Here is a 21,515-nt window from a genome sequence, read left to right on the forward strand (position 1 = left end):
GTACTGTATGATGTTGAGTACCCATTGGTCTGATGTTATACTCTTCCACTCCCTTAGGAAGTGTTTCAGTCTTCCTCCCACTGGTCTTACATGTACGGAGGTGTCTAGTTCGTGTAACTTGTGTCTGATGAGTTTGTGCTCCACCCTGGGAGTTTTTGCTCGGGTGGGAACATGGAGTTTTATTAAGTCACTTAGAGGCGGGCTGCTGTTCCCCCCTCTTATGTCCACGTCCATTCCCTCTCCCGCGAAAGGACTGGCCTTTTGGTTGGTACTGCCCGGACTGTTTTTGCTGCCCCTGCTGTGTCTGGGTGTCTGCTTGGTGGGCTTGTTGGAACGCCTGGTGTGATGTACCTGGCTGGTTTCCTCCCCTCCCGTTAGGTCTTCGTGACGGAGTGCCCCTTTTAGTACCTCTGAACTGCAACGCCCCCATGGATCTTGCAGTCTCGTTATCCTTCTTCAGTTGGCTGAGTTTCTCGTCAACCGGGGCCCCGAACAGCGTTTCTCCGTTGAACGGTGTGTTGAGGATGCTGTGCTGCACTTCTGGCTTGAAAGCCCGAAATTCTGAGCCAGGCTTGTCTTCTCTCCGTGATGCCCATCATCATGAGCCTGCTGGAGGTGTCTGCCCCGTCCAGGGCAGTCTTGAGACAAGAATTGGCTACATTCTTCCCCTCTTCGACAAGGTTTTCAGCTCTTTGTTTGAATTCCTGTGGCATGTTCTTTACTAACTCGCCCAGCTCTTCCAGGATCTGGTATTGGTGCCTGTTGAGCAGAGCATTGGAATTCGCCATGCGCCAGTGCATTGCGGCATTCCATTCAATTCTTCTCCCCACCAGGTCGATCCTCTTGCTTTCTTTGTCTGGAGGTGGCCCAGACGTGGTAGGCACATTGGCCCTCTTTCTTGCTGTGGCCGCGATGATGGAGTCTGCTGAGACCAATCCCTGAATGTAGGGTGGGTCCTTGGAGGAATGTTTATACTTTTTCTCCGACCTGGGAGTGACGGCTTTGCATGTAGCTGGTTCTTTGAAAGCCTCTTTTCCCTGTGCCACGACACTGTCGAGCATGGACAGGAACTGGCTCCTTGTTTGTGTAGGGAGCAGTGTCTTGAGAAGGATGTCTGCTTTCAGCTTTTCTTTGTCGAGTTTTACTTAGAAAACTGCAGCTGCATTCCTGATGACTGTGTTGTAGACCCCAATGTCATCTGGCGGTGAGGGTCTCGAGGGGTACGTGTCGACGGCTTCCTCTGGGCTCTCGGTGTCGACGGCCTGCCAATCTATATCCTTAGTCTCCGAGGATGCAGACCAGAGGAGTGTCCTGAGGTCGTCGTCTCCTTCCTCCTCGTAGTAGGAGGCCTCCTCCTCTTCTTTGTCGTCGAAGGTCTCGACGTCGTAGTCCTCCTCCTCCGTTTCCTCGACCACCTGTAGCCTAGGTTTCGTCGGGATTGTGTACTCTTTCATCCTGGCGTCGAAATCTTTCTTCCGCTGCAGGATGTTTTCCATCTCGGCCTTGGGACGTCTTTTCTTTTTCTCCATTTCAGCCGCGTGTTCTGCGTCGAATGGATCGGCCTCTCTTTTCAGCGCAGAGCCGACTTTAGTCGTCGAAGGTTTCGGTGCCGAACTGATTCTCGGGTCCTTCGGCGGCGCTGAAGGGCCCTTCGGGTCCTTTTCCCTCGGCGTCGTACTCTCCTTCTCGGGGGCGATTTTCGACGTCTTTTGCTGTTCTCCAGCTCTCGGCGCCTGGGAGTCCTCAGAGGATCCACTGTGCCTTGGTGTAGCCGCGGACGCCAAAGTTTTCGGTGTCGGCGCTTTCGAGGTTTTGCCCTCAATTTTCCGAGACTCTGGGTCTCTTGGTGCCCTAGGGGCCGTAGAGTCTCCTACCTTCTTTGAAGGTTGCAGACCGGGTGCTGGTCCTTCTGCGCGTACTTGTGGTGGCAGTTACAGCAGAATTTGAAAGGAGTGTTGTCCATCCCATGCGTTCAGGGGGCCCCCCTGAGCTTGCATTCTCCGTTGGACGTCGAAGTTCATTCTTGTTCCCCTTCGTCGTCCTCTTCGATGATGTAGTCTCCTGTAGTCTTCTCAATCTATTTTCTTGCAAAAGTGCGTATTTTTCTTCCTCTTTGTCCAAAAATGACTGGAGCCCTTTCGGGAACGATCCAGACCCAACCGCGGAAAAAAGAATCTGAAGATGGCGCCCAGGAGTGGGAGCTTCCGCAGGAAGCGTGCTGACGTCACCGGAAATACATCAAAGGTGGGACGTCGACGCCCACCTGGGCTACAAAAAAACAAAGAAAAGACTACGAATCCGGACTCAACCACAAGACCGCGGAATAATGCACAGCATAGTGAATGCAGAAAGATTCACGCTGCAAAAATACACGTTACTTTAAGGTGAGGCCATTTCCTGAAGGCCTGGTGCAATCACTGGGTATGGGGTAGGTCTGGGTGGGTACAATATTAACACGGTCGGTAGGCAGAGACTCTTTGGGAGGGGGAATGGGCAGGAAAACCAAGATAGGAGAAGTGTGCCCACCTTTGCCAACTCCACCCCTCAGGTGAAAGAAGCGAAGCACAACTCTCAGTTCCTGCCATCTTGAAGATGGGGAGACCCAGCCAACCAGAGAGAGACTTATGCCCCCTTCCCACTGGAGGGTGGCATAATAGAGGGTGTACCCACCCCAAGGAAGGGATCCATTGGTCCCAACCTGTACATACCTGAAACACCACTACATTTAGTATTTAGGAGCAATCTCAAACCTTGCCTCCTCAGACAAAAAGATGAAGAACAAGGAACGAACAATTGTGCTGAAGGAACAGGAGAAGGTCACCAACTGCCTTGGCCCCAGTCCTACTGGCCCCACCGAGCGCGATCTGCACCAGCTGAATCCCAGTGTGTCCTGCAGCCAACCGCCCCCCTGTAGCTGGAGGACCTGCCCTGCATTCCCTGCAAATACTTTGTTTCCTGTAAGCACAGGACTTACCTAAGAACCAGACCCTGGCTCCGGCCAAATCCGCAAGCCAGCACCACTCTGCACCCGATGCCCACGGTTCGAGTGGCCAAACACGACAAGGAGGTACCCCCAGCGAAACAGACCTGGGATATGCTGACCCATGCACATTATGAGAAGCCAGAGCTACCCAGGCAGAGTATGAGAAGTCAGAGCCCCCACGCGGGGAGTTTGAGGAGCCAGAGCCACCCACGCAGAGTACGAGAAGCCGGAGCTACCCACGCAGAGTATGAGAAGTCAGAGCCACACAGAGTAGGAGAAGCCAGAGACACCCACGCAGAGTATGAGCCGGAGCCACCCAGGCAGAGAATGAGGAGCCACAGCCACCCACGCAGAGTATAAGAAGCCAGAGCCACCCACGCAGAGTATGAGGAGCCAGAGCCACCCATGCAGAGTATAAGAAGCCGGAGCCACCCACGCAGAATAGAAGCCAGAGCCACCCACGCAGAGTATAAGAAGCCAGAGCCACCCACGCAGAGTATGAGGAGCCAGAGCCACCCATGCAGAGTATAAGAAGCCGGAGCCACCCACGCAGAATAGAAGCCAGAGCCACCCACGCAGAGTATGAGGAGCCAGAGCCACCCACACAGGGTATGAGAAGCCAGAGCCACCCACACAGAGAATGAGGAGCCAGAGCCACCCACGCAGAGTATGAGGAGCCAGAGCCACCCATGCAGAGTACGAGAAGCCAGAGCCACCCACGCACAGTATGAGGAGCCACAGCCACCCACGCAGAGTATGAGAAGCCGGAGCCACCCACGCAGAGCATGAGAAGCCAGAGCCACCCACGCAGAGTATGAGAAGTCGGAGCCACCCACGCAGAGAATGAGGGGCCCCCCACGCAGAGTATGAGGTGCCAGAGCCACCCACGCAGAGTACAAGAAGCCGGAGCCACCCACGCAGAGCATGAGAAGTCAGAGCTACACACGCAGAGTATGAGAAGTCGGAGCCACCCACGCAGAGTATGAGGAGCCAGAGCCACCCATGCAGAGTACGAGAAGCCAGAGCCACCCACGCACAGTATGAGGAGCCACAGCCACCCACGCAGAGTATGAGAAGCCGGAGCCACCCACGCAGAGCATGAGAAGCCAGAGCCACCCACGCAGAGTATGAGAAGCCAGAGCCACCCACGCAGAGTATGAGAAGTCGGAGCCACCCACGCAGAGAATGAGGGGCCCCCCACGCAGAGTATGAGGTGCCAGAGCCACCCACGCAGAGTACGAGAAGCCGGAGCCACCCACGCAGAGCATGAGAAGTCAGAGCTACACACGCAGAGTATGAGAAGTCGGAGCCACCCACGCAGAGTATGAGGAGCCAGAGCCACCCACGCAGAGTATGAGGAGCCAGAGCCACCCACGCAGAGTAGGAGAAGCCAGAGCCACCCACGCAGAGTATGAGAAGTCGGAGCCACCCACGCAGAGTATGAGGAGCCAGAGCCACCCACGCAGAGTAGGAGAAGCCAGAGCCACCCACGCAGAGTAGGAGAAGCCAGAGCCACCCACGCACAGTATGAGGAGCCGGAGCCACCCACGCAGAGTACGAGAAGCCGGAGCTACCCACGCAGAGTATGAGAAGTCAGAGCCACCCACACAGAGTAGGAGAAGCCAGAGCCACCCAGGCAGAGAATGAGGAGCCACAGCCACCCACGCAGAGTATAAGAAGCCAGAGCCACCCACGCAGAGTAGGAGAAGCCAGAGCCACCCACGCAGAGTATGAGGAGCCAGAGCCAACCACGCAGAGTATGAGAAGCCAGAGCCACCCACGGAGAGTACGAGAAGCCGGAGCCACCCACGGAGAGTACGAGAAGCCGGAGCCACCCACGCAGAGTATGAGGAGCCACAGCCACCCACGCAGAGTATGAGAAGCCAGAGCCACCCACACAGCGTATGAGAAGCCAGAGCCACCCACGCAGAGTACGAGAAGCCAGAGCCACCCACGCAGAGTATGAGGAGCCACAGCCACCCACGCAGAGTATGAGAAGCCGGAGCCACCCACGCAGAGCATGAGAAGCCAGAGCCACCCACGCAGAGTATGAGGAGCCAGAGCCACCCACGCAGAGAATGAGGGGCCACCCACGCAGAGTATGAGGAGCCCCCCACGCAGAGTATGAGGTGCCAGAGCCACCCACGCAGAGTACGAGAAGCCGGAGCCACCCACGCAGAGCATGAGAAGTCAGAGCTACACACGCAGAGTATGAGAAGTCGGAGCCACCCACGCAGAGTAGGAGAAGCCAGAGCCACCCACGCAGAGTAGGAGAAGCCAGAGTCCCCCACGCAGAGTAGGAGAAGCCAGACTCCCCCACGCAGAGTATGAGAAGCCGGATTCACCCACGCAGAGTATGAGAAGTCAGAGCTACACACGCAGAGTATGAGAAGTCAGAGCTACACACGCAGAGTATGAGAAGCCGGAGTCCCCCACGCAGAGTAGGAGAAGCCAGAGCCACCCACGCAGAGTAGGAGAAGCCAGAGTCCCCCACGCAGAGTATGAGAAGCCGGAGTCCCCCACGCAGAGTATGAGAAGCCGGAGCCACCCACGCAGAGTATAAGAAGCCAGAGCCACCCACGCAGAGTATGAGGAGTCGGAGCCACCTAAGCAGAGTATGAGGAGCCAGAGCTACCCACGCAGAGTATGAGGAGCCAGAGCCACCCACGCAGAGAAGGAGAAGCCAGAGCCACCCACGCAGAGAAGGAGAAGCCAGAGCCACCCACGCAGAGAATGAGGAGCCAGAGCCACCCACGCAGAGAATGAGAAGCCAGAGCCACCCACGCAGAGAATGAGGAGCCACCCACGCAGAGAAGGAGGAGCCAGAGCCATCCATGCAGAGTATGAGGTGCCAGAGCCACCCACGCAGAGAATGAGAAGCCAGAGCCACCCACGCAGAGAATGAGAAGCCAGAGCCACCCACGCAGAGAATGAGGAGCCACCCACGCAGAGTAGGAGAAGTCAGAGCCACCCACGCAGAGAAGGAGAAGCCAGAGCCACCCACGCAGAGAATGAGAAGCCAGAGCCACCCACGCAGAGAATGAGGAGCCACAGCCACCCACGCAGAGAAGGAGAAGCCAGAGCCACCCACGCAGAGAATGAGGAGCCACCCACGCAGAGAAGGAGGAGCCAGAGCCATCCATGCAGAGTATGAGGTGCCAGAGCCACCCACGCAGAGTATGAGAAGCCAGAGACACCCACGCAGAGTATGAGAAGCCAGAGCCACCCACGCAGAGTATGAGAAGCCAGAGCCACCCACGCAGAGTATGAGAAGCCAGAGCCACCCACACAAAGAATAAGGAGCCCCCCACGCAGAGCATGAGAAGCCAGAGCCACTGACGGAGAGTATGAGGAGCCGGAGCCACCCATGCAGAGTATGAGGTGCCAGAGCCACCCACGCAGAGTATGAGAAGCCAGAGCCACCCACGCAGAGTATGAGAAGCCAGAACCACCCACGCAGAGTATGAGAAGCCAGAGCCACCCATACAAAGAATGAGGAGCCCCCCACGCAGAGTATGATAAGTCAGAGCCACCGACGGAGAGTATGAGGAGCCAGAGCCACCCACGCAGAGTACGAGAAGCCGGAGCCACCCACGCAGAGTAGGAGAAGCCAGAGCCACCGACGGAGAGTATGAGGAGCCACCCACGCAGAGTATGAGAAGTCGGAGCTACACACGCAGAGTATGAGCAGCCGGAGCCACCCACGCAGAGTATGAGAAGCCAGAGCCACCCACGCAGAGTATGAGAAGCCAAAGCCACCCACACAAAGAATGAGGAGCCCCCCACGCAGAGCATGAGAAGCCAGAGCCAACCACGCAGAGTATGAGAAGTCGGAGCCACCCATGCAGAGTATGATAAGTCAGAGCCACCGACGGAGAGTATGAGGAGCCAGAGCCACACACGCAGAACATGAGAAGTCAGAGCCACCCACGCACAGTATGAGGAGCCACAGCCACCCACGCAGAGTATGAGAAGTCGGAGCTACACACGCAGAGTATGAGGAGTCGGAGCCACCTAAGCAGAGTATGAGGAGCCACCCACGCAGAGTATGAGAAGTCGGAGCTACACACGCAGAGTATGAGCAGCCGGAGCCACCCACGCAGAGTATGAGAAGTCGGAGCTACACACGCAGAGTATGAGCAGCCGGAGCCACCCATGCAGAGTATGATAAGTCAGAGCCACCGACGGAGAGTATGAGGGGCCACCCACGCAGAGTAAAAGAAGCCAGAGCCACCCACGCAGAGAATGAGGGGCCACCCACGCAGAGTATGAGAAGCCAGAGCCACCCACGCAGAGTATGAGAAGCCAGAGGCACCCACGCAGAGTATGAGCCGGAGCCACCCAGGCAGAGAATGAGGAGCCACAGCCACCCACGCAGAGTATAAGAAGCCAGAGGCACCCACGCAGAGTATGAGAAGCCAGAGCCACCCACGCAGAGTATAAGAAGCCAGAGGCACCCACGCAGAGTATGAGAAGCCAGAGCCACCCACGCAGAGTATGAGAAGTCGGAGCTACACACGCAGAGTATGAGGAGTCGGAGCCACCCATGCAGAGTATGATAAGTCAGAGCCACCGACGGAGAGTATGAGGGGCCACCCACGCAGAGTAAAAGAAGCCAGAGCCACCCACGCAGAGAATGAGGGGCCACCCACGCAGAGTATGAGAAGCCAGAGCCACCCACACAGAGTATGAGAAGCCAGAGCCACCCACGCAGAGTATAAGAAGCCAGAGGCACCCACGCAGAGTATGAGAAGCCAGAGCCACCCACGCAGAGTATAAGAAGCCAGAGGCACCCACGCAGAGTATGAGAAGCCAGAGCCACCCACGCAGAGTATGAGAAGTCGGAGCTACACACGCAGAGTATGAGGAGTCGGAGCCACCCACGCAGAGTAGGAGAAGCCAGAGCCACCCACGCAGAGTATGAGAAGCCAGAGCCACCCACGCAGAGTAGGAGAAGCCAGAGCCACCCACGCACAGTATGAGGAGCCGGAGCTACCCACGCTGAGTAGGAGAAGCCAGAGCCACCCACGCAGAGTAGGAGAAGCCAGAGCCACCCACGCAGAGTAGGAGAAGCCAGAGCCACCCACGCACAGTACGAGGAGCCAGAGCCACCCACGCAGAGTAGGAGAAGCCAGAGCCACCCACGCAGAGTAGGAGAAGCCAGAGCCACCCACGCAGAGTAGGAGAAGCCGGAGCCACCGACGGAGAGTATGAGGAGCCAGAGTCACCCACACAGAGTAGGAGAAGCCTGAGCCACCCACGCAGAGTATGAGAAGCTAGAGACGCATTGGTGCTCTTTCGATTGCACATGTGGCATGCCATAACCAACTAAAGAGTGTTGCAATCAAACACTTGTGAGCCCTCAAATCTATAAAGTCTACTTTCCCTGCCGCAACCCAGATTTTTACGTTTTTCAGACCCTAATCTCCAGTCATTTTTGATAGGCCCAGGGTCTGATGTTGGAGTCTCAAACTCAAGCCTGCATCCGGTCCAGCTGGCAATGGATATGGCTAGTGCACTAACTACAGGCTTTGGGTGAGTCTCACCCATGAGACACGTAACCTATGACACTAGATAAAGAGAATGTGCAGACATGAAAAGCCTTAAATGCAGCCTGAAATTATCAAATGGAACAAACATTCTTTTTGATACCAAAAGGTTCCCAAGAGGCAGTTGTTCTAGTAGAAAGACACTGAATCCCCGGAATAGAAGCGGGGTTAAAGCCACAGTAAACTCTTCTCCATGGTGGCGACTGAGGTTCAATGGAAACACAGACTCGGTTTAGATACTTCAAAACCATTGGCCCACAGATATTTCCATCAACTCTAATGTCTCTCAGAGACCTGCTCCGAAGTATTCCTGGTCTAAGGCCTCCATGTGCTTGTATCCCAGCTCAGTCAAAGCCACCCCAGTCTATTCCTTCACAGCCTTTATACTTTTTTCACAGGTCTATATTTAGATAGAAATCTCAACCACAGGCAGAAACCTACCAAAGCTGCACTTCCATTTGGACTGTATAAGTTCTAATTGTGCACACAAATATCATGGGCACCTGACATTGCACACCTATGGTTGCCCTGGGAACTCTTTAAAAGATATCTATTTCACATCCCAATAATGCCCTGAAAAAACACACAAGAAAGATATAGAATAGAAATGGTCTCCAATGCAAAATCATTGTTTTAGTAAACAATTGTAATCATTGATTGAAAACAAATTAAAGTACAAGAAATGTAGCTCCCAGATGCGAGGCTTCTAGTTGCATCAAAGAAAGCGTACCTGAGAACCCTCTTCGTTATAGTGCCTGGCGTTTCGAAACATTAACCTCATGTCGTCAAACATGTTGTCCTCACTCAAGTACTTGTTGTTGCGGATGTTGTGCTCAATCGTTTTCAAGTCCATGGGCTCGGAGATGATTTTATAGTAATCGGGATAGTCTTTCTTGGACGGTTTGACCATAAACAAATCACACAGCCTCCTGCCCGAGGCAGGATCTCGAGCTTCCAGAACAACATTGAACAAGATCTTCATCCGCTGTTTCTTCATGTTCTTCACACTGATGGAAAATAAAGGCAAAGCATTGGTAATCAAACAGAATATCATTTCAGACTTTAGTCCCTGAATCAGAAATTACAGCCGCTTTCTGCAACATATTGTTGTTTGACGAGTCCCCTGCCGAAAAACGAATGAAGGAAGCTGGCTCTCGATATAGAGAACCAAAATGAGGCGCTCTGCGCAGAGTCCAGGCGCCCCTTGCTGGTGTACAGGGGCTGCTCCAACAATCCCAAGGGGCTCTCTTTGTGGTGGTGTGGTTGAGCAGCCAGAGGGGAGTGCGAGGCATTTGTTGCACACACAGAGTAAATAAAGGAGACACACTCAAGAAGGAAATCCAACGCCAATTTATAAAAACAAGAATTTGCAATGCAACAGGTCTCGCATTTACGCGAGTTGGAGCTATTGGTATTGTAAATGACAATGCCTTTTATTTTGGTTTTTGAAACATAAATAAAACGCATTGTTATTTACAATGCCAGTAGCATAAACTTGCGTAAATGCGAGACCTATTGTATTGCAAATGCTTGTTTAGTTTGGGACGTTTGAGATTCCTCCCCTCCCCCTCAACTTCACTGACTAAGTTACGCCCCATGTCACTGGTGGACAGTGAGTAGCCTGCATTGGTACAGAGCCTGGTGCAACTGGTCACTGGTGCATAGTAAGCAATTTACATTCATGGAGAGGTTCTGGGCATAGAACAGTAGGAGAAAGTATATATTATTAGCAACCAAGAGACTGGGTCTGGTAAAGCTGGCTATCCTGGATATGGAGCTGCAGGGGACCTGGGTACATTGGGGGATGGTAAGATGCCTCCACAGTCCAGGATATAGTGATGTTAGAGCAGTGGAGGGGCGGGGGGAGCCACCTAGCTTGGTGATGGAACTACTACGATGATATGCACTCATAGATGTGGCCTAACTGCTAGAGTGGTTGCCCACGAAGCTAGGGGACCGGGTTCGAATCTCAGCTAGGACGCTCACCACCCTGTGATTCTGGGCACATCACTTAAATAACAAAATTATTGTGTCCGTCTGTTTTTATTTTTTTTAAGGTACACTGATGGTTAGACTTACTGAGCAGTCTGCCCTGGACATAGAGGTGTTGGATGGCACTCGTGCATACATAGCACATGGTCAGCAGGCTGGGCACTTGCTGCCACTGCGCTAGCTGCTGAGCACTGGCATGCTGGGGGCTCTCAGCATCCCCTGAAAGTGCTACGGGGGTTGGTGAATGCCAGTCCCCGGCAGCGGTCTCCTGGGGCAGTGTAGCGTGGTGAACATCCTCTACTGTCCGTGGAGCTGGGTGCCACAGGCTGGCCTGTGCTGTCTCTAACAGCTGCTTTGTGTTTCCAACAGAGGGGGCGCACTGCGCGGCCGGCATGTGGGAGTAGCAGTGAGCAGCACGGCGGTCTGTGAGGACAGAGCTGCATCCAGGCACTGATTGAAGAGGCAGCCACGACCGCTCCAGAGGAGCCCACGAGAAGCTCGCCCGCCCCCATGCCCCATGGAGGTCGCTAGCCATGGCTGCGAGGCCCTGCCTGCTGCTGCTGCTCTGCTCACCACACACTATTGTATCCCTGGTCACACAATGCATATGAGCACACACTGCTTGCCTGCCATAGACTGTCTCACCACACACACTGCATGTCTAAAAGAGACTTGACTTTTTACTACGCACACTCATATTTCACACTTCATGTCTACCACATCCTGGACCTCTCGGCACAGAACCTGTTTTGCTATGATGTATTGCCTTACGGGTCCACAGCGCCTAGATGCCTTTGTTGGCGCAGGAGCGCACTAATAAAAATAAATCAAACCTTGGCACGCATTGCGTAACTGAACACTATAGCATAGAATGCACTGCTTGGTCTTTTAGCGCTGGACAACATATACGTCTTGTATATCTCACGTCACACACACGGATTGTGCTCTTGTACTCTGTGTGTTCCATGTTTCACCACACTCTAATCTTCTAGAAGCATTCTTGCTATGTGTAGTCACAGTTCCTCTAATCAGGAGGCCCACCCCGCATTATTTTTTTTTTACATTTCCAAAAAACCCAGCAGGTGCTCTCGCGAGTTACTTTTAAGTCAAAAGTTCAGACTGGCTCATGTTCACGGGTGAGAACCCTCAACTTAACTGTGGCATGCCAGATCTGATGGCTCGGAGGACTAATGGATTCACTGTAGGGATCTGGGATGTTGAAATCCCGCTGGGCGTTCTTAGCCTTTCATTCTCCCGAGGGCGATACAAAATTAGCTTTGGGTTGGGTAAGAATAAACGCCTGTCTGTCAGAGTCGAGAAACTCTTCTGGTGCGCTGTACACATACTCGTTATACTATGCAACAGGTTTATCATCACTGTTTCCTAAATTAGTTTCTGTGAGTAATGGTACACCCGAATTAAAACACTCTACTGCAGAATTTCTAATTGGTTATTTCTGACTCTTTATTAGTCTGCTTAGTCCATAGAGCTTATGACTAGTTAAAATAGGCATTAGAAAGTATTGAAAATATGCGCTACAGAAGACAATAGATGAAACCATGTGTAAAGTGTGAAGAAAAAAATCTTGTTCACCCCTGTGTGCTAAGTTTAATATTCGTTATCTGTTTTCAGGAATCTTATATTGGTGACTCCATACATCAATAATTTGACGTTAGCTGCTATTTTTTAGCCCATTTAGGTAAGCAGATCTTTTTGATAGAACGACATTTTCATTGCAAACGACCTGATGTGGTTTCTTTGCAATACCAAAACTAGCCCTTATAAATGAACTTTTGGGTGAGACATATAATAGAAACAGCATGGATAATCCCCTCAGAGACATTAATCAAATGTTTGCCATAGGATTTATACATAAACATCTTGTTTTTTCTGTCTCTTTCACTAATGTGGTTCCTTCTTTTTATCATAAGTTTGTTTCTATTCAGTAAACAGTGTTTTTCTAAAATGGGATCATTAGGAGGGAAATAACACATAAAAAGATAAATGAATGGCAGGAAATGTTTTGAGCTGTGCTGTATATAGATAGTGTGATAGTGTATATATAAGTGTCATAGGACCTGTATATAGATACTGTGATAGTGTATATATAAGTGTCATAGGACCTGTATATAGATGTTATGTTATGTTATGTTATGTTACATAAATTTGTAATGCGCACTGCTGCCCCAGCTAAGGGGCGTCCAGGCGCACGGCAGGTAAAAATGCAACACCACAGGAAACAGGACAGAAGGGAGAAAGGTAAATTAATTAAAACAAAACGGTTTTCAGGGCTTTACGAAAAACCAGCAGATCGTCTAACAGTCGCAACTCTACAGGAAGAGAGTTCCAGAGCTCGGCTGCTCTGACCCGGAAGGAACGGCCACCAACCCGGCACAGCCTGTACCGGGGAACCACAGTAAGTGCCTGACCCAAAGATCTCAAGGGCCGAGTAGGCACATACCATGACAGAAGGTCCGCAAGAATGGGGGGACCTGCTCCCTTCAAAATCTTAAATGCCATACACAGCACTTTAAACTGAATTCTGGCCTTGATAGGCAACCAGTGCAGTGATCTCAAAGTGCTGGAGGCAGAGCAAGTACGGGGAAGGCCAACAATAGCTCTCGCCCCAGCGTTCTGGACGCGTTGGAGGCGGGTGACCTCAGCCACGTTGGACCCAACCAGAAGAGAGCTGGCATAGTCCAGGCGAGATAACACTGTAGCCTGGACTATCAGCTGCCTGGTACGATGGTCAAAAAATTTCAAAACCGGGCGAAGCGATCGTATGATACCAAAGCAGCAGGCTGCAATTTTCTTCGTATGGCCAACATAGCTGAGGGAGGGATCCATCCATACTCCTAGGTTCTTTAATTCCGTGACCGGGAGGGGGGCCGGCCCCATCTCCGAAGGCCACCATCTGTCCCCCCAAAGCTCCGATCTCTTACCTACGATCATGATCTCTGTTTTCTTAGCGTTGAGCTGGAGACAGTTGTTCTTCATCCAGCTCGCCACCGCCCTAAGCCCGCTCTGAAACCTGGGGGCATCCCGGTCCGCATCCCCGCTGATCGTAACCGCTAGCTGAGTGTCGTCAGCATATGAGACCATAGTCATGCCCCATTGCTTGACGACCTCAGCCAGCGGTCTCACGTAGATATTAAACAACGTGGGACTCAGCGAGGATCCTTGCGGCACCCCCTGTTTCAAAGGATGGAATTGGGACTGGAACGGTGGGACAGCAACGCTAAAGAAACGATCGTCTAGAAAAGACCGGAACCACTGGAGGGCAGATCCACCCAGCCCAATCTCCTCCAGGCGATGCAACAGGATAGGATGCGAGACAGTATCAAACGCAGCGCTCAAGTCCAATAAGACGAGCGCTGCTGTCTGGCCCGCATCCATCACCGTGCGCAGATGTTCAGCCATGGAGAGGAGGGCGGTCTCCGTGCTGTGTCCAGCACGGAACCCATTCTGTGTGGGATCCAAGATGTTAGCATGGATAAGGTGAGCCGAAAGAGCTTTGTTGACATGGGCCTCCAACACTTTGGTCGGCCACGGAAGTAAGGAGATGGGCCGATAATTTTCAGGCTTGTCTGGATCCAGAGACGGCTTCTTCAAAATAGGAGAGACCACTGCCCGCTTCCAGCTAGCAGGTACCGTGCCTGATTCCAAAGAGATGTTAATCAGGGAGTGGACCACGGCCCGTCCCACAAACGACGGCTCCCTAAAGAGAGTCGCAGTAAGTGGATCAGCGGGGGACCCTGATTTGACCTGCAGAGCCAGAAGGTTAAACCCCTCAGGTGTCAGCGGGGGCAGCACGTGCAGGGTGGGATCACCATAGATGTTAATCGGGGTCTCAATTGGAGGCTCTGTACAAGAGAACGTCCGATAGATGTTTTGGACCTTTTCCAAAAAGAAACAAGCAAGAGCCTCACAGTGAGTGGTGGAGCCAGTCGTAGTAGTACAGGCACGCTTTGCCAGGAGATCCTTCATCACTTTAAAGATGGTTTTAGAGGGGTTAGAGCTGTTGCCGAATTCAGCAGCATAATAAGCAGCTCGAGTTTGGCAAACAGCCCGATGGTAAGCTTTGACGGAGGCGAGATAGATAACCTTTTTACCGGTATCGTACGCCTTCCGCCAAGCCCTCTCTGCTCGCCTACAACTACCCTTGAGTGAACGAAGGGCGCCATCGTACCACGGGCTGGAATCCCTAGAGCTGACTTTACAGGCGGTAAGAGGAATAAGGGCGTCAAGCGCTTTGGAGATCCAGGAGCAGAACTTCTCGTAACCTGAATCCACCGACAGCGGAAGATGTAAAGGCTCCTCGGCGAGGACCCGGTGTAAGTCCTCCAGCCGTAATTTACTCCATTGCCGCCTAACAACCAGCTTAGCCGGAGGAACAACAATTATTTCCGGCAAAGGGGTACGAATGGAGACCAGAGAGTGGTCCGTCCAGCCAAGAGGAGTGATGGCGGAGACAGCAGCGTCTGCCAAATTAGTGAAAAAAGGATCTAAAGTATGGCCGCCTATATGAGTAGGCTGTCGGACCAATTGCACCAGTTGAAGGGCCTCCAGGTCAGCGAGAATACCGCTAACCGAGGGGGAGGTGAGGTTCTCAAAGTGTAAGTTGAGGTCTCCCAAGATCGAAAAATTAGGGCAGCCTACTGCCAAGGAGCTAACCATGTCGGGGAGGGCCGCTCTAAACGCCACATCACTCCCAGGGGGGCGATAAACCACCATCCCCGAGAGTGTGAACTGAGGGGTGACCGAGATTTTAAACACCGCACTTTCACATCCCGCAATGGTCAGACCAGACCAGCTACCAGTAAGGCCAGGTCGCAAAGCCAACGCAATACCCCCTCCCCTGGTAAGTCGATTAAGGGTAAAAACCGAAAAATCAGAGGGAAAAGCCAAGTTGATAATGGCCACATCGTCATCCTTCAACCACGTCTCGGTGATGGCTACGATGTCCGGGGCCTCTTCCTGTATCAGGTCATACACGGCCTGATAATGCAGCACCAGAGACCTGGCGTTCAGGCTGAAGATGCGAAGGGAGTGCACGGCGGGGTTTCCACTAAGAGAAACCACCGGATTTTCGTGTGAGCTCAGGGTAGGGGGATCCAAAGACCACCTTCCACACGCACAGTGAAAGGGGCCCGCTAGTGGGTGTATTGGGGGAAGGGTACAACTCACAATTGAGCGTCCTATACCCCGCAGAGTGTCGCCAGAATACACCAGCATGGTAACAAGAGCCAAGACTAACTCTCCTGGATCCCAACTGCCCGCCGCGCCCAGCGCGTCCAGGCGCGGACGGGCGCAGACGGGCAGGACTCAGGCACGACTCCGGCATGCGACGGCGTCCCAGCTGCGCGTTCCCGCTGCGCGGGAAAGAGCAACTTTAAATAGGCGCCGGAATGGAGGGAGGAGCGCGTGGACGCTCCAAGATGGCGCCCGCCGAGGAAGCGAGTTCCCAAGCCAAGATGGCGCTGGTCGCCGATCCACTCACAGTCCCCGGACCACCCACAGAACCCGGGCCCACCGAAAACGGTGGTGAAGATTCCTAAATTAAGTGCAGGTAAGAGGGGGGGGGAGAGCCCAAGCGGAACACAGTTAAAAAACAGACAAAATGCGAGCAAAGCAAAAACGCGCTAAAAGCGTCAAAATAATGAAGATAAAAGTATCAGCGCTTAAAACCGCAGCGCGGTAAATTGCCACCTAGCCAGGTCGGCCAAATGCCTAAGAATGCCTTAAATAGGCGCCGGAATGGAGGGAGGAGCGCGTGGACGCTCCAAGATGGCGCCCGCCGAGGAAGCGAGTTCCCAAGCCAAGATGGCGCTGGTCGCCGATCCACTCACAGTCCCCGGACCACCCACAGAACCCGGGCCCACCGAAAACGGTGGTGAAGATTCCTAAATTAAGTGCAGGTAAGAGGGGGGGGGAGAGCCCAAGCGGAACACAGTTAAAAAACAGACAAAATGCGAGCAAAGCAAAAACGCGCTAAAAGCGTCAAAATAATGAAGATAAAAGTATCAGCGCTTAAAACCGCAGCGCGGTAAATTGCCACCTATACTGTGATAGTGTATATATAAGTGTCATAGGACCTGTATATAGATACTGTGATAGTGTATATATAAGTGTCATAGGACCTGTATATAGATACTTATGTATGGATAAATATGTATATATGTACAAAGGATGTTCCCTTCTTCTTTTGCCAAACTCATGCTTTAACATATAGCGGTATCATCATACGTTATGAATCAAGAAACACTAGCGTTGTATATATAATATAAATATGAATCAAAAACGGTTTTTTGCACTGCAATACACAGATGTATAAAAAAAAAAAAAAATTATATGTTTTACAGAAAACAATGGTACAGTCCTGAGGAAGACACGCATGTGTCGAAACGCGTAGACAGGAAACCATCTTTTAATTGAATTGTAATATGTATTGGATAAACATCTGAACTAATACATATGTTACAATGTTAAAATATTTTATCATGCATATATATGAATGTACTAAAAATCTTTTATAACTGAATCATTTTTTATTAACTAATTAAAATGTATCAAATGTGCAAAAACTTGTTCTGATCATTTTCTATTGCTTTGGTTGGCGTATGCCACTGTTCATGTGCTAGTGTTTACCATAGATTTGCCTGAGTATTTTATTCTCACAAAATGTTATGCCCTGACTCAGGAAACTGATCCATATCAGGGGGTCCTTGTTTTGTTTCACAAAACATGCAGTCACCGACACAGCACTCTGTAGGATACTGTCTTCTCGCATGTTTGCAGCACCTCGAGGCTGGTACTTCAGGGTGCGACTCGCCTTCCAGATTACAGATAGCAAGCTGCCTCCCGCACTGTGCGCCAAGCGCTATTCTGCATTCTTCAGAAGTAATAAATTATCTAGGCGTGGTTGTGCTATCTGGGCTGCTCCCGGCAGCCTTTACCATAGTTACCAGCAGGCGACCAGCCGAGGGAAAGTGGTCTGGCTGGCACAGGCCAGACAGCTGAGAGCAGTGCAACCACCCACGGTTAACATAGTTCAGATATCCCACAGACACACACAACAACCAGATACCCGCAGGGAGAGGAAGAGAGACGGACGGCCTTCGCCGAACAATGGCTGTAATAACGAGTGCTTCTCATCCCTGGAGCATTGCTAGCGCGGGGCTGCAAGGAAAACAAGCGCTCGCCATGACACCGAGTTTAATCTATGTCTGCCGTCCCACTTGGACGGACTCGTCCTGCTTTCCTTCTGGTGTAAAAGGTTTTTATTATCTTTATGGGGCCATCTGTTTCACCCCATAAAGATAACAAACTTTTACGCCAGAAAGAAGTCCGGTCAGTCCGTCCAAGTGGGACGTCAGAAATAGAGAAAACTGTACATCACCAAGTGCTCTTTCCCAATGGCTGGCCACCGTTTAGCATAAACGATAACGCCAGCCAATGGGAAAGGGGGCAGGGCTTAAAGCCGGACACTGACACTGACCCTGTATCATTAAATCTCGCCAGCGAGCCTGTGCATGTGCGTAGTTTTACGCTAGGCTCGATCTAATAACACAGCATCTTCTAATAATCTAGACGCCAAGATGTTTGGGATCACGTAGGTACTTTGTGTTACCGATTTTCAGACACTTAGAATATACAGCTGGCAGATTTGAGGCATGAGCCTCGAACGCAGTAATGTTATCCTATGGGAGAAGGATACACTGCATAGGGTCACTTGCAAACTACTTACAGGACTATTTTTCTGGACTTAAGGCAAGTAGGGGCCAAGGTACAAGAAAGCACCAAGATTTCAGGTTTACCTGCCCTGGAGCGTCCACGTGCAGAGATGTTTTAAGGTGGTAGTCTTGAACGATACAAATTGAAGTCAAGGAGGAACAGTACCTGCAAAGAAAGGCTACACGGGGTGATTTGGGGGACCAGTCCAACAGAACCCAAAGGGGGGGGGGATCAGCTCTTGAGGATCTCAGGACCACAGAGACACAGTCAGCTTCAATGGACTTGGGTTGGGGGGTTCTGGTGCACAGATGATTTGTCCGGCGCCTCAGCGAGTTTGAGGCTTTCACATTTCTTGGTGTACCTGCAGAAGAGGGAGAATAAACACAGCAAGACCACTTCTGGTGTGGAGTCGGGTCCAGTTGGAGTTCTTGACGTGCAGGTCACTTTTGGTGGTGGAGGTGTTCCGAATGAACACAAACAAGCTTGGTGTTTGCAACAGGCTTGGGTACCCCAGGTATTGGTGCAGGGAGCTTCTGGTGTGGATCAGCGTCTCGAAGACTGGATGAATTGATGGAGCTGGCCTCCTGGACATTCAGTGACCTCTTCCTGGGCTGCTGCTGTGTCGGTGGATCCGGTGGTCAGCCGATCGGTGAACCGGATTGTATGGTCGGTGTCAGCAGGCAAGTGGCTCCTCCACTTCAAGGGAGATCCTGACAGCTTGGCGAAGTGCTGGCAGCACGCCGAGGCTTTTGAAGGATGCACAGCTGCAGGGAGAGTCAGTTATAGTTACAACTGCGAGGCCAGGAGCAGGCGGGGTTTGCAGCCAAGTTCATAGTTCTTGCATTCTTCGGCTCCTCTTTGTCTTTTTTCAGGTGAATCAGAGTTCCTGGTGTCAGGGGGCACCTAAATACGGAATTTAGGGGTGTTACAGGGAGTGAAGGGTAGAAGGCAATGGACTACTTACCCATGGGAGTCACTGCACCCCCTGTGTGACCACTTCCTGTGGGGAATCTACGTAACCCTGTACCCAAGTTCCTTATTCCACCCAAAAAAAAAAAAAAAAAAAAAAAAATAAGAAGGTTGACCTCTCCTTACGTGGAGCACATCATGCAGCCCACCTTAGGGGTGTGACGAGCCTGGTGGTGCAAAACACCTACTGCACAGCCTATTTCCCACCGGTCCTGGTGCCAAATGGGCCTCAGAGCAGGGAAGTGGCATCTCCCAGGTCTGGAGGAGGCTGGGATCGCATATCGAAGGCGGCAGGGCCTTTCAAGCTCCAGTCCTTGATATGCTAAATCACTAGTCATCCTGCTGGAGGGGGGTGAACACCTTCCTCCGAAGCAAGCATCGTTTCTGGCCACAGAGAGCGTGGGCTCTCAAGTACAGGGGTTCAGAAACATTACTGTGGTGGCAGGCTGGCCAATGCGTCAACCAGCACTCTAGACACTGGTGTGTTTTTCAGGAGGCATTACTGGGTGCATGTCATAATAAATCTAGTACAAGCAACAGTACGGACTTATTAATACGAGGTGTTTGATACCAAACACCATTGGTTTCAGGAAAGCCATCATGTAGCTGGGGAGCTCATAATGACCAGTGCCCAGTACATATACATACCATGGCTTCCCTGTTCACTTGTACCATCTAGCTATTGTACTGGACAGCACAGGGGCGTATCTGCTCATGCAGATATGCCCTCACATGCACCCGGTCTTAAGAGCTTTACGGCCTGCTGTAGGGGTGACTTACATATCTTACAGGCAGTGACTTTGGCATGGCACACAGCGAGAGTGTCATGTCGTGTTTTCACTCAGTTTGCAGGGGGGCCCTTAGGGTAGCATAATACATGCAGCAGCCCTTAGGGACCACCTTTGTTGCCCATGTCCTAGGCACCACGGGTACCACTTACTAGGAACTTACAGGAGTGCCAAAGCGTGTGGCAATTGTGTTACAATGACACCATGTTACCTTCTTTTTACAGAGGAGCAACGGCACCAGGGCCTGGTTAGCAGGGACCCAGTGCACATCAGTCGGAAAACATTAGTACCAGTGGCAAAAAGTGGGGGTGACCATGACAAAAAGGGTCCCTTTCCTACACACAAGTAGTACCCTTGATTAGGGATGCTATTCGTTCATCCATGCAGGACCTGTGCTGACCCTCATCTTCAACTGACCTTTCTTTGGTTCGTTCTCCTTCCTGAAGCCGCTGCAGAGTCACCCTTGGTGCGGTTGTTATTCATGAAGCTCTAGTAGGACCAGGAGGTCTTTCTCGTATCCTGGTTCTCTTTGATACACCTGAACTCGGGACGCAAAGCAGCTTGAGAAGCTGGGATTCAATGGTGTTCAAGATGACAACTGGATCCCTTTTCTACCTCTACATGAACTTGGTAAGCCTGTATTTTGCAGCATTTCGTTTTCTGGGGTATGCATAACTAAAAACCTTTAAATTAATATTTTAGTCTGCCATATCATTTAGGGTGAACTGATGGGAAAAAATGTCTGTCGAGAAAGATCAAGAGTCTGAAGAACCCATTAAAACGAAAGACCTCCACCTTAGAGTCGATTCTCATGGGCGTCAATGTAATTCTTGCCACGGCAACAATCAACCACATTTTACGTATCACAAATGTCCCGGTCGAAAGGCTCCCAAAGCCAGACTCCACTTTGAGCACGGTACGTCAGCCTATCTGCCTCAGGCCCATATGCCACATTTTATTATCTTTCGCAGAACTCGTGAAAGGGTCAATTCATCCAATGACTTTACTAACACCCGAGGCCACACAAGCTTGCTGCGCCTTCCTCGATAGCTACATTTCAAGGTCTGACAGTGAATGTGCAAAATAAACTAAAGGTGAATTGCTGTATTTTCATTGTGCTGGTTCATAGCGGTTATGTCTCGGATTGATGGAAGTCCCCCAATGTAGGGTATAAGTCAGTAGTCTACCATACATGCATTTCAGGAAGTGCCCCGGAATTAGACGGGTCTCTCGGCAGTGTCAAACTGCAGCAGCATCCGTTCCTATGCCGAGAGCTGATAAGGAATGGAGCGGAGTCCAGCTGATGTGCGTTTTCCTTCTGAGGAAACTCTCTCCCGGCTGAAGTCTGATGACCACAATGTCTACTCTGAGAACAGATATGAAGTGGTCTGAAGCCCAAGAAACACTAGAGGCAAGGTAACCAATCCATGCCCTCCGTGTTGGCTGCTCGGAACATTCCGATCATGTTAGAAATATTCAGATTCATCTTGCTGTTTGTGA

General features: G+C 51.6%; 1 protein-coding gene across 7 annotated transcripts in view; it reads right to left on the minus strand.

Annotated features, from left to right (window-relative positions):
* The window catches only part of PBRM1 (polybromo 1), a 368,051-nt gene that overhangs the window by 197,456 nt on the left and 149,080 nt on the right, over positions 1 to 21,515 (minus strand). For all 7 annotated transcript variants that reach the window (XM_086939413.1, XM_086939411.1, XM_086939408.1 and 4 more), the window contains exon 14: positions 9,263 to 9,539. In XM_086939413.1, coding sequence (XP_086795539.1) covers positions 9,263 to 9,539 — 277 coding nt within the window. The remainder of the gene's footprint in view (positions 1 to 9,262; positions 9,540 to 21,515) is intronic.

This window comes from Lissotriton vulgaris, chromosome 9, assembly GCF_964263255.1.
Source record: "Lissotriton vulgaris chromosome 9, aLisVul1.2, whole genome shotgun sequence".
Taxonomy (NCBI): Eukaryota; Metazoa; Chordata; class Amphibia; order Caudata; family Salamandridae; genus Lissotriton; species Lissotriton vulgaris.